The sequence below is a fragment of the Oncorhynchus kisutch genome, linkage group LG18 (genome assembly GCF_002021735.2).
Source record: "Oncorhynchus kisutch isolate 150728-3 linkage group LG18, Okis_V2, whole genome shotgun sequence".
In the NCBI taxonomy this organism is placed as follows: Eukaryota; Metazoa; Chordata; class Actinopteri; order Salmoniformes; family Salmonidae; genus Oncorhynchus; species Oncorhynchus kisutch.
In genome coordinates this window covers 75,946,146-75,959,686 of record NC_034191.2, presented here as the reverse complement: position 1 = coordinate 75,959,686, position 13,541 = coordinate 75,946,146, and the positions used below count along the sequence as shown (strand labels likewise).

The 13,541-nt window shown below is 40.4% G+C and overlaps 2 protein-coding genes across 9 annotated transcripts in view; both read left to right on the top strand.

Moving 5' to 3' along the window:
• The first annotated feature begins 3,364 nt into the window (after window positions 1-3,364).
• The window catches only part of LOC109909782 (B-cell receptor CD22-like), a 28,344-nt gene continuing 18,167 nt past the window's right edge, over window positions 3,365-13,541 (top strand). For all 5 annotated transcript variants that reach the window (XM_031796828.1, XM_031796827.1, XM_031796819.1 and 2 more), the window contains exon 1: window positions 3,365-3,441. The gene's annotated coding sequence lies outside the window, so the exon portion shown is untranslated. The remainder of the gene's footprint in view (window positions 3,442-13,541) is intronic.
• On the top strand, window positions 7,660-13,529 carry LOC116353019 (B-cell receptor CD22-like). Of its 4 annotated transcripts, XM_031796814.1 has the most exons (10): window positions 7,660-7,776; window positions 7,913-8,041; window positions 8,552-8,669; window positions 9,559-9,633; window positions 9,932-10,318; window positions 10,447-10,752; window positions 10,885-11,151; window positions 11,573-11,684; window positions 11,798-11,855; window positions 12,232-13,529. In XM_031796814.1, the coding sequence occupies exons 4-10, from the start codon at window positions 9,585-9,587 to the stop codon at window positions 12,502-12,504; spliced, it is 1,452 nt and encodes a 483-aa protein (XP_031652674.1). In that variant the 5' UTR covers window positions 7,660-7,776; window positions 7,913-8,041; window positions 8,552-8,669; window positions 9,559-9,584; the 3' UTR covers window positions 12,505-13,529. The 4 variants fall into 4 exon arrangements, with proteins under 4 accessions (XP_031652674.1, XP_031652676.1, XP_031652675.1 ...); XM_031796816.1 differs by lacking the exon at window positions 8,552-8,669; XM_031796815.1 differs by lacking the exons at window positions 7,660-7,776; window positions 7,913-8,041 and having other exon boundaries at window positions 8,549-8,669.

Below are 13,541 nucleotides of genomic sequence, written 5' to 3'. Positions count from 1 at the left end.
CTGGAATGGTAGATTGGCAGAAGATGAATGTGCAAGTAGAGATACTGGGGTGCAAAGGAGCAAGATAAATAAATAAATAAATAAATACATTATGGAGATGAGCTAGTTAGATAGATGGGCTGTTTACAGATGGACTATGTACAGGTGCAGTGATCTGTGAGCTGCTCTGACAGCTGGTGCTTAAAGCTAGTGAGGGAGATGTGAGTCTCCAGCTTCAGAGACTTTTGCAGTTCCTTCCAGTCATGGGCAGCAGAGAACTGGAAGGAAAGATGACCAAAGGAGGAATTGACTTAGGGGATGACCTGTGAGATATACCTGCTGGAGCGCATGCTACGAGTGGGTGCTGCTATGGTGACCAGTGATAAGGCGGGGCTTTACCTAGCAGAGACTTGTAGATAACCTGTAGCCAGTGGGTTTGGCGACAAGTATGAAGCGAGGGCCAACCAAAGAGAGAGTACAGGTCGCAATGGTGGGTAGTGTATGGGGCTTTGGTGATAAAACGGATGGCACTGTGATAGACTGCATCCAGTTTGTTGAGTAGAGTGTTGGAGGCTATTTTATAGATGACATCACAGAAGTCGAGGATCGGTAGGATGGTCAGTTTTATGAGGGTATGTTTCGCAGTGAACGATGCTTTGTTGCGATATAGGAAGCCGATTCTAGATTTAATTTTGGATTGGAGATGCTTAGCGTTCAACATCATAATGCCCTCAAAGCTCATCATTAAACTAAGGACCCTGGGACTAAAAACCTCCCTCTGCAACTGGATCCTGGACTTCCTGATGAGCCGCACCCTAGGTGGTAAGGGTTAGCAAAAACACATGTGCCTCTCTGATACTCAACACAAGGGTTCCTCAGGGGTCCGTGCTTAATCAGCTCCTGTACTCTCTGTTCACCCATGACTGAGCGACCCCAACACCATCATTAGGTTTGCCGAAGACACAACAGTGGTAGGCCTGATCACCAACAAAAATGAGGCAGCCTATAGGGAGGAGTCAAAAACCTGGCAGTGTGGTGCCAGGACAACAACCTCCCCCACAACGTGATCACGACAAAGGAGATGATCGTGGACTACAGGAAAAGGAGGGCCGAGCGGGGCTGTACTGGAGCAAGTTGAGAGCCACATCACCAACAATCTATCATTATCCAAGCACATCAACACAGTCATGAAGAGGGCACAACAACACCTATTCCCCCCCCCTGGAGACTGAAAAGATTTGGCATGGGTCCTCCAAACACAAGGCGCTACAGGGCGTAATGCGTACTGCTCAGTACATCACGCTTCCAAGCTTCCACCACGTGGTGTCAGAGGAAGGCCCTAAAATGTATATATGATTTATTTTTAATGACAGATACTTTGTTTAATTATATTTTTCCCCCCAATTTTGTGGTATCCAATTGGTTGTAACAGTCTTGTCTCATCGCTGCAACTCCCTTACGGACACAGGGGATGCAAAGGTTGTGCATCCTTCGAAACACAACCCAACCAAGCTGCACTGCTTCTTGACACAATGCCTGCTTAACCTGGAAGCCATCCACAACAATGTGTCAGAGGAAACAACATACACCTGGCGACGTGTCAGTGTGCACCTGGCCCACCCCATGAGTCGTTAGAGCGTGATGGGACAAGGACATCCCTGGGGGTCAAACCCTCCCCTAACCCAGACGATGCTGGGCCAATTGACCCCCCCCTTTTATGCTGTTGTTTATTATCTATGCCTAGTCACTTTACCCCTACCCCTTGTACATATTACCTCAATTACCTGGACTACCCTGTAACCTGTACCATATTCTCCCCCCTGAAATCATGTTACAGGAAGGTCAAATAGATAAATATGCTGAACATTATATGAATCACTCTAAACTGAATCTGAACTTTATTCTTCTTAAATATCCCCATTACATGTCTATATTTTATGTGTGTCTTGTTGGGAGTTATTATGTTTGCTTTTGTTTTGAGTGTTGATCAAGAGACACAAATGAGAATGCATTTGAGGTTGTTCATTAATTGCACTGCTGGGTAAAGTTCGTCCTCAGCTCCTGGGTCTCCTTCTCCCAGAAGGCCTTGGGCAGGTCCAAGAGGGTTTTGAATAGAAGGGATACATCCTTCTGTCGAAATGGACTTTTCCTCGCAAATGTAGGAGAACTTGTGCAGCAGGTTGGGAGAATTAACGTAGCAGGTTAGGATAATTAGATTAAGGTAAGAAAAAGGGTTAGGGTTAGCTAAAATAAAGCATCAAATCAAATTAAGAACCTCAATTTGACAAAAGCTGTATCCCATCTAGACATGACCGTCAAAGACACCTTGCCCTGCAGGTCGATGGCTCCCTCCTGTGGCTCCCAGCCCACCATGCTCTTATTGGCAGATATAAGTGATGTAATGAAAGAGGAAGTGGATGCAGGAGAAATGTGGATGTGTGTGATAATCCATCAGCTACAATTACAGTTACTCTGTTTCTGACAAACGTCTGTTTTTCATGCTGAAAGATAATGTCAGAACCGGGTATCTTTTACTGAACTCAAATTTAATTTATCAAGTTGGATGGATTTTGGTTTATGAATTAGCTACATAAAAAAAAGATCTCACACAAATGTCCATTCAAGCCTGTGAGATAGAGGAGAGGGAGATGGTTATGTTGCAGAACGTTTCCGTTGTTGTATCAAGGGAGGACTTGACTACTTGGGGGCCTGTAACAAAATGCTGTAAAGGGGTCCCCTTCCCCCTAAAAGGGTTATTTACCCACCACACATACATTAACTGCAATGAATATTATTATCCCACAATGAAAAATATCTTGTATATAAGTGTTTCATTTTGGGCAGTAATGAAATGTATAGGCCATATAATGCTGTTGAGTCAGTGGCTAAACACACTTTGTGTGTAGAATCAGTCAGTGGGCAGCTGGGGCCCATTTCATTTGAAACTGGTGAAACATGGATCAGGCCACCTCTGCAATGTTTCAAGTGACTGAAACTAATTGTTCTGGAGTAGAATGTTCATTAGAAAATGACAATGTTCTAAATGCTTAAATTAGCATACAATGTTTTCACAACTGATGTTGACACCAATCACAGACTATTCAACATCCTATTATACAAATACACTTATTAGGAAGTACGTCACTGATGAGATGTGAGATGTGCCACATGAATTTCTGCTTCCTGTTGTAAGGCAAGTGTCAACAACTTCACATCTTATCTTTATATTTTAGTAATGAGATTCAAAATGTTCAACGTACGGCTGTTAGTTCATGTATTAGCTTCACAACTGAAGAACCTATGTGACTATGGACTAAAGTTTCAATGTGATACAGTATGTGTCACGTGACCTACTCTACCAGGAAGTGAATGTTTGACCTGTTTCAGGTGATCAGTAGTGTGTGAGTTCTCACATGGCTTGTCCTGAGAACATGTTTTTTCTCATTGGCCTCTTTATGTCAGGTGAGTCTTCCACTCAACAACAACTAGTTATGAATCAGAGATAAAGGAATAACCACAAGTCATTATTTTATGGGATGTACTATATTCCAGCCTTTTAATTGTGTAGAAAAGTGTACAGTTCCTTCCTGATTAGTGTATTTAATAGTCTGGATTCAAACTGTCCTGTGAAAATGTATTTGGCATATTTTTGATACTGAACGTTATCAGATATTCAATCAAAAGCTGATATTAGATCAATGGAAACTGAGTGAACAAATAACACAACATTTACATACTTATTTCATTCATTTCTTAAACAACGTTAAGCAACACCCAATGACCCTGTTTGAAAAAGTAATTGCCCCTTATACTCAATAACTGGTTGGGCCTCCATCAGCTGAAATGACTCCAACCAAATGCTTCCTGTAGTTGTTGATCAGTCTCTCATGTTGCTGTGGAGGAATTTTGTCAAACTCTCCCATGTAGAACTGCTATAACTAAGCGACATTTGTGGGGTTTCAAGCATGAACTGTCACAATGTCTCATTTGGGAGAAGGTCTGGACTTTGACTAGGCCATTCCAAAACTTTACATTTGGTACATTAAATCAATGTTGATGTATTCCTGATTGTGTGTTTTGAAATGGTGACATAACCAGTTATTGAGTATAAGGTGGGAATTACTTTGTCACACAGGGGCGTGGGTGTTGCATAACTTTGTTAATGAAATAAATTAAATAACCATTTTGTTTGTTATTTGTAAACTCAAGTTCCCTTTATCTAATATTAGGTTTTGGATGAAGATCTGATAACATTCAGTAAAAAAAAGAAGCAAAATAGAGATCCAGAAAGGGGGAAACCTTTTCATGGCATTGTATGTTCATGTGAAACCGACGTCAGTGTTTGGTTAACAGTATATCTTCCACCACTGTCCCTGTCCCCATACCGGGCTCAAACTAGTGGTCATCTGCTCACAAACACACGTCACCTCACTCCTTCACAAGACACCAACCAATTGAAAAATCACCTGTACATTGAAATAAATTCATAATAATGTTATTGGGAGAGACTGTAACAATGTGTTTAAACTCTGGATCGCTGATTCTATGTAACGGCCAATGAGAGACTTGAAATCCACCGGTCTCTATATATGGTACTCCCCAGAAGAAGCAGTCCTCCATGATAATTAATGGAATTCTACAGTATTTAAATCAAATGTTTCAAGGACTATATTACATGTATTTAAGTATTTTGTTGTAGAAGGGACAGTAAAGTTAGTACTCTATAAATAAAATACTTTAACATCTTTACATGTTTATTTATTTATTTGTTATGTTCAGGTGATATAAAAAGCATTATCTGGAGCACACCCAGAGAAAATGACTTAGTGTAGAGGTGCTGACTAACGGTGAATACACTGTAAGCTATAAAAACAAAGAGAGTTGCACACTCTATATATATATAAACTCCCAGTCATTTATTGGGTAAAACACCAACGTTTCGGCATCACTGTTCCTTCTTCAGGGTAAAGTCATGAATGCTTGAACCAGGTTATGCAGACAAACAGTGCAATTAGTGCAACCAATGACAATCATAAGGGTTGTGTCACAATTATGAGGTTAATTAGAGTGAATTGAGTGAAACTGTTAAAAGACAATAGTTTACATCATATTGAATATATTAGCCTATTGTTATCATTAAAATTAGCATAAGATTAGCATTAACATACATTATTGTTTAATTTAATTTCACATGTATTTAATTGTTTCCAATTTCATAAAATGTTGTTACATGTCATCTTTTGGTTCATCAATAATGCATAATAAGCATCATCAACAGGGGGAACATATTGGTTCTACGCTGATAAACTGTAGAAAGAATACATTCATTTATAAGACTTCTTCATGAAATGAATAGTTCATAAGAAGGGCCTGAGATCAAAGTTAATATTAAGACAGTAGGGGTCAATGTTTTTAAATACCTCCTCTCCTTGGTTGGCCAACATGCTCATGCGTGTGTATATGCGTGTGTTTTTGAGTGAGGAGATGGGATGGTTAGCTTCAACAAAGTGAGCTGCTACTGGATAGTCAGTGTTATTACACCTGATTGAGCTGCGGTGGTTGTCACACACTGACCTTAGAGAGCTTTTTATGTCTCTATTTTGGTTTTGTCAGGGTGTGATTTGGGTGGGCATTCTATGTTCCTTTCTCTATGTTTTGTATTTCTTTGTTTTGGCCGGGTATGGTTCTCAATCAGGGACAGCTGACTATCGTTGTCTCTGATTGGGAAGCATACTTAGGTAGCTTTTTCCCACCTATGTTTTGTGGGTAGTTGTTTTCTGTTTAGTGTTTTCTGCACCTGACAGGACTGTTTCAGTTTGCACTTTGGTCTTTTTGTTTCAGTGTTCAGTTAAATAAAGGTCATGAACTCTTTGGTCCGATTCCTCCTCATCAGACGACGACACACGTTACAGTGGTCAGCTATGCATTGTTTTAATTGTCTTTTCGGTTGTCCTACGTAGGTTTTTCCACATGAACATGTGATGAGACAGATTACTCCCTTTATCTTGCAAGAGATGATACCCCTAACAGGGATGTTTCCACCTGTATGTGGGTGTCTGAAGAAGGATGTTTCTGTAGTGCTATTGCACTGTGAGCATGAGCCACATTGGTATTTCCAATTTGGATTGTGTGTCAAGAGTGTATGAGTGGGCTCAGGTGGCATGTCAGATCTCACTAAGTTATCCTCAATATTGCGACCACACTTATAGACCACCAGTGGGGGGTCCTTGAAGAGGTTTGCCATTCTATAGTCTGACTGCAGAATATGCCAGTGCTTCTTCAGGATTGCTTTCATTTTCTCTGAACACTTGGTGTACTTAGTGCAAAATATTTGTTTTTATTCTTTGGTTTAGTTTTTAGCATTTCCTCTCGTGGTTTTTGAGATATTTTCATTGTTGCAGCATCAAGAGTTTTTTTCCATGTATTTTTCATTTTCTTAGCATTGCTGTCAAAATCTGACCGTTGGCCACAGATTTGTTTAACTGGCTGTATGGTAGATCATTCCTGAGTGGAAGGGGATGCATACTATCCGCATGTAGCAGGGTATTGAGGTCTGTTGACATTGTGTACAAGTCTGTATGTAATGCATCATTCTCATTGATGATCCATAAGTCCACGTAGTTTATTTTTATCTCAACAGTCTGCATGGTGAATTTAAGATATTCAGAGCTCTCGTTTAGCAGAGTTTGGAATTCATTTAGTTCTTGCAGACTGCCTTCCCAGAGCACAAAGACATCATCTATGAATTTCTTCCATAGGAGGATTTTAGAAAGTAGGGAGTGTGTCTCTGTTTTGTAAGTGGTTCCTCAAATTGTTCCACATACATTTTCTCCTAGTTGGGGGCAAAGGAAAATAGGAAAATAGGAAAAAGGAAAAACTCTGACTCAAAGATGAAGCAGCTATTGGATAAAACCAATTTAGTGGGTTTCAAGATGCAATCATTGGCTGGAGAAACGGCAGTGTCTCTCTACTGAAGGAAGTGTTGCAGGTCACAAAATACAATTTAAAAGTCTGCATTAAGGTGTCTGTAATAGAATATACTTGTCTAAAACAAATATAGACATTAATAAATGCATTTCTATATCTTCCATCTGTTTTACACTGGAGGAGGAGTAACAAGATGGCTGTGCAGTGGCTTCCAAACAGCGGCCCTTGTCAGTCATCTAGGGTTAATACATATCATTGGACTGAATTGAAAAAACATCAGAACCTCCCTGATGTTGTCCTTTATGTTACAGGTGTTTTGGCCTGCTTTGGTCAACGAGATTTGTCAACCAGTTACACTAATAAATACTACTTCAGGATTGAGAGTCAGCCATTCTGTGCAACAGACAATAAAACGTATGTTAATATAGTTGTCAGGGGTAAGAGACAATCAAACTTTTAACCATCTTTTTTTCCTGTTTATATTCCTTTCATCAAAGATAAGAGTAGAACAAGTGGACAGTTTAACTATTAGTGTAAAATATCTTCATCTGCAATGTATTACAGATTTGCCTTCCAGTCCCATCATTACTGTCTCAGGTGAGGTGAAGGAAGGGACCCCTGTCAGTTTGAACTGCTCTGCTGTCGCTCCCTGTCCCGAACACCCCCCTGAGCTGACATGGACTCTCCCAACACAGTTCACAACTGAGAACCAACTCCAGGAGAATCCAGACCAAACCAAATCAGTTCTCTCCACGGTGACCTTCACTCCGTCATATCTTCATCATGAGAAGAACATCACTTGTACCTCAGTCTACCCAGTAGGGACAAGTAACAAGACAACTGAACATAACATGATGCTTAACGTTTCATGTAAGGTTTAGTAACCGGTTCCTGAAGAATAGATCATTCTATCATGTTTTCACTGATGATTGTAATAGAGTGGTTTTAATGAGACTATTCAATATACCATATCCAGATACATTGTAAATGAACCCCTCTCCCTCAGTCTCTCCTAAGGACACCTCGGCCTCCATCAGTCCAGCTGATCCAGTATCAGTGGTTAGCTGTGTTAATCTGACCTGCAGCAGTACAGCCAACCCTTCTGTGACAACCTTCACCTGGTTCCAGATCAGTGGTAATTAACCAATACAGGTAGCATCTGGACAGAGTTACACCCTCAATGTGACTGTTGATGGAGGACTGTACTACTGTGAAGCAAGAAATAGTAATAAATGCATCTCAGTGCAAGAGGCGTCACTACAGTCCCTGGTTTGATTCCAGGCTGTTTCACGTCCACAAATTAACTTTTAAAAAGGCACACCTGTTAATTGAAATGCATTCCAGGTGACTACCTCATGAAGCTGGTTGAGAGAATACCAAGAGTATGCAAGGCTGTCATCAAGGCAAAGGGTGGCTAATTTGAAGAATCTCAAATATAGCATATATTTTGATTTAACATTTGGTTACTACATGATTCCATATGTGTTATTTCATAATTTTGATGTTTTCAATATTATTCTACAATGTAGACAATAGTAAAAGAGAGAACCCTTGAGTAGGTGTGTCTAAACTTTTGACTGTATATAATTAGTAGAAAATTATACTACTACTTTTGAAAATGCAAATAATTTTGTTCACTTATAAGGAATAGGAAGTACATCACATGCCATTGTCCAACTTGAATTGCAACACTTCAGTTTGTCAGAACTCACTATGGGTGTGATATCATCTCCTTTTCTGTGATCGCTTTTCAAGATCGTAAGGCAAGTGTCAACTTCTTCACTATCTTTTCATTTTAATGTTTAGACTCACTGAACTGTTATGACTGGTAATGATTTGAAATGCTGCTGCTGTTGGTTCATGTTATAGCTTCACAACTGAAAGCCATACACTGCGTTCAGAAAGTATTCAGACCCCTTTCCTTTTTCCACTTTTTGTTACTTTAGTCTTATTGTAAAATGCATTCAATTATTTTTCCTTATCAATCCACACACAATACCCCATAATGACAAATCATTTCTAAAAACTGTTTTTTGTTATTATGGGGTATTGTGTGTAGATTGAGGGGAGACAACAATTTCATCCATTTTAGAACAACATAACAACAAGGGGAGAAAAGTCAAGAGGTCTGAATCATTTCTGAATGCACTGTACGCATTAAGGTTCAATGTAATACATTTGAGTAATTTAGCAGAGACACTCTTATCCAGAAGACATACAGTTGGTGCATTCATCTTATGATAGTCAGGTGAGACAACCGCATTACATTCATAGTAAGTACACTCAAGCAGGTATCAGCAAAGTCAGAGCTAGTGTGTGTGTGTGAGGGGGTGGGGGGTCTAGTGCGGATGTTAGTTCACAAAAGGCTTTTTTGAGGTCGGGCTGTGAAAGGGGGGGGGTTCTGTGGGATTATTTAAAATGCCCTGAAGGGGTAGGGTTTCTGATGTTTTCACAAGATGGGCAGGTAGCTTCAGGGGGAAGCTGGTTCCAGCATTGGGGTGCCAGGACAGAAAAGCGCTTGGACAGCCTGAGCGGGAGCTGCCCTCCTGTAGGGGTGGGAGAATGGAGTGCTCGGGTGTTGGGTTTGAGCCTGAAGGTAAGGAGGGGCAGTGTGTTGAGTTACTAAATGTGTGTTTGTTTGTACTGTTTCAGGTGATCAGTAGTGTGTGAGTTCTCACATGGCTTGTCCTGAGAACATGTTTTTTCTCATTGTCCTCTTTATATCAGGTGAGTCTTCCACATAACAACAACTAGTTATGAATCAGACAGAGGAATAAGTACAAGGGATGATGTTTCATACTATGAGCTGTTTTCCCATCTGTCTCAATGTATAGAAAAGCATAGTTTAATAGTCTGGATTCAAACATTGTGCTCCAGATATGTTCATGATCCAGTTTAGGGCATGGAGTTGTGACATCAGGAATCACCTGTACATTGAAATGAGTATATATTTTTTGCTGCAGAGAGAGAGTGAATGTACTGAAAAGATCATATTACCTCCCTGATGTTGTCCTTTATGTTGCAGGTGTTTTGGCCTGTTTTGGTCAAAGTGATTTGATCACCACAATGCCAGATAGACTGGATGTACTGACTGGCTCCTGTGTGCAAATCCCATGTTCATTTGATATTCCTGACCAACATAAGGATAAATTTAACAGCGCAATACTACCCTCTGGTGTGTGGATAAAAGGAAACCAATACTTTGGTGGGCGTCCGGACAGTGTGATATTTAACAGTACTGAGATGGTCAACAGATATCAAGGGAAGATAACTGGAAACATGTCCCAGAAGAACTGCACCACAGTCTTCTTCAATGTAACCAGCAATTACACTGATATATACTTCTTCAGGATTGAGAGTCAACCATTCCTTGCAACAGACATTGGAAAGCATGTTTATATAGTTGTCAGTGGTAAGAGACAATTTAACAGTTTACCAACAATTTTTCCCAGTTTAGATTCCTTGCATCAAAGATAAGAGTAGAACAAGTGGACAGTTTAACTATTAGAGTAAAATATATTTATCTACAATGTATTACAGATTTGCCTTCCAGTCCCATCCTTACTGTCTCAGGTGAGGTAAAGGAAGGGACCCCTGTCAGTTTGAACTGCTCTGCTGTCGCTCCTTGTCCCGAACACCCCCCTGAGCTGACATGGACTCTCCCAACACAGTTCACAACTGAGAACCAACTGCAGGAGAATCCAGACCAAACCAAATCAGTTCGCTCCACGGTGAACTTCACTCCGTCATACCTTCATCATGAGAAGAACATCACTTGTACTGCAGTCTACCCAGTAGGGACAAGCAACAAGACGGCTGAACATAACGTGATGCTTAACGTTTCATGTAAGATTTAGTCACCGGTTCCTGAAAATAGATCATTCTATCATGTTTCACTGATGATTGTAGGAGTGGTTTTGATGAGACTATTCAATATACCATATCCAGATACATTGTAAATGAACCCCTCTCCCTCAGTCTCTCCTAAGGACACCTCGGCCTCCATCAGTCCAGCTGATCCAGTATTAGTGGGCAGCTGTGTTAATCTGACCTGTAGCAGTACAGCCAACCCTCCTGTGACAAACTTCACCTGGTTCAAGATCAGTGGGGGTAAACGAACACAGGTAGCATCTGGACAGAGTTACACCCTCAATGTGACTGCTGGTGATGGAGGTCTGTACTACTGTGAAGGAAGAAATAGTCAAGGCTGTGGGAAGTCGAATGAAGTGCAGCTGGATATAAAAGGTAAAATGGGCACGAAGGACACAATCCTAGGTTAGATATACAATATATAATCAAAAGTATGTGGACACCCCTTCAAATGCGTGGATTCAGTTATTAAAGCCACACATGTTGCTGACAGGTGTTTAAAATCGAGCACACAGCTATGCAATCTCCGAAGACAAACATTGGCAGTAGGATGGCAGCATTCACTACCGAGTTCCAAACTGCCTTTGGAAGCAGTGGCAGCACCAGAACTTTTTGTTGAGGGGTTCATGAAATGGGTTTCCATGGCCAGCATACAATGACATTCTATATTCCATATTAATGCCCATGATTTTGGAATGAGATGTTCGACGAGAAGGTGTCCACATACTTTTGGTCATGTAGTGTACTTGAGAGATCTTTTTGTGAGAATTGACCATAATATGTGCTGTATTTTCAGGGCAAGAAGATTCAAAAACCTCAGGGGTTGGTTTCTGGTTTCTGGTTTCTGGGGTTGCAGCAGGAACTCTGGGGGCCATTTTGCTTATCAGCCTGATCAGTCTTTTTGTATGGTAAGAACTATTCCTGGCATCAACGCAAAACAATTTTATTTCTGCTGTGTTTGTGCTTTTGCATATGGAAACCCTCTCAGTGCATTCAGAATACCTTTGTAAATGTCTTCCAGGAGGAGAAACTCGAGGCTCCACGATGGACTTGAAAGGACAGACAGTCCACAGGGACAGGTGGGAATAAGGCTCAACTTACAAAACCATCTACAAAGTGTATCTAAGGAAGTACTGAATTAATGCTGAAACTATTTAAAGCCATGAGGTTAACATCATTTCAGAGGAAGTTTAGGGGAGATGACCACACCGAAAGCAATGCCACATCCTGTAAGAACATGGAATAATAACAGAATAGTTGTTGGACTTTGACAGTGTTTTGTTTAGATTGGAGCTCATTTGTTGACAAAATGAAATTCTTTACTCCTGTCAGTTGAATTGACATTTTCATTGTCATCCACTCAGTATGTGTTGTGTAACCTGCTGACCTTAGAGTTTTACACATTACTGATCTTAGAGCTTTACACCTGTTCCTCTCTCTGTGTTCTCTCCACAGAACTCCCCGGTTGGGACAGTGTGTACTAACCAGGCCACAGCCGGAGAGGAACCAGAGGAACCTGCAGAAGACCAGCCTGAAGAGATCCACTACGGTGACGTAGACTTCTCCAAACGACAGACCAAAGAGACCCCAGCTGCAGCCCAGGACAGGATCCAGGGACAGGAGAGTGAGTACGCTGAAGTCAACGTGACTGGGAGAGGGGCTCAGGAACCACCTCCTAACTACCTAGATGGGCTTTATGCACAAGTCAATAAAAGAGGTGCATGTTAATTATTTTTCCAATGGGTATTAAGTGTTTTTATGTACACTATTGTCATTGTGTATCTGTTTTCTATTGGTACTTTTGTTACATTTATAATTGTGTGCTCTTTGATTATCTGCATATTTGTAGAATTTGCTGGGATGAAAAGTGTTTAACTGTTACTATAGTGGTGATATGATGATGCAGGCTACTCTTTATTTTAGACCATTTATTTTGAGTGTTGAGTTCACAGAGCATCTGTTTAATGGGTTCCAGTATAGAGGAACTGCTGAGTTCAACTAGCTCACTGAAGGCTGTTTAAGACCATATAAAGTCAATGATGACTGAGGAGAGAAGACACAGTTAGTTGGTGAGACAGTGGTATGATACAAGACAGGAAGTTGGTGCAGGAAGTCTACATGACGGCAGAATGGTGTTAACATCTACTAGTCACTGTTTCTCTTATTTTGTGCAGTTCCCAGAATAACAATAATATCTATTTTCAGTTTATATCTATTTAGAAGTAATTGTTTCAGTTTTATGTTGAGTGTTAAATCGAAGAAACAATTGAGACTGCATTTCAGGTTGTTTATTAATTGCACTGTAATTAAAACCTTTACATTCAATTTCCATGAAATCTTTTGGTCTTACTTGTCCAACAGTTAACATATCTCATTAAAGTGTATTCAATTGAGATTTTGTGTCACTGTTCTACACACAATGTGGAATTATGTTTTTAGACATAAAAATGAAAAGCTGAAAGTCAATATGTATTCAACACCTTTTCTATGGCAAGCCTAAATAAGTTCAGGAGTAAAGATTTCCTTAACTTGTCACATGAGTTGCATGGATTCACTTTGTGTGCAATACTAGTGTTTAACATGATTTTTAAATGACTCCCTCGTCTCTGTACCCCACACATACAATTATCTGTAAGTTCCCTCAGTCAAGCAGCAACTTTCAAACAGATATAACCAGCTTGTCCATTGCCTCACAAAGAAGGGCTCCTGTTGGTAGATGGGTAAAAAGAAAATAAATCTGACATTGAAAACCCCTTTGAGTGTAG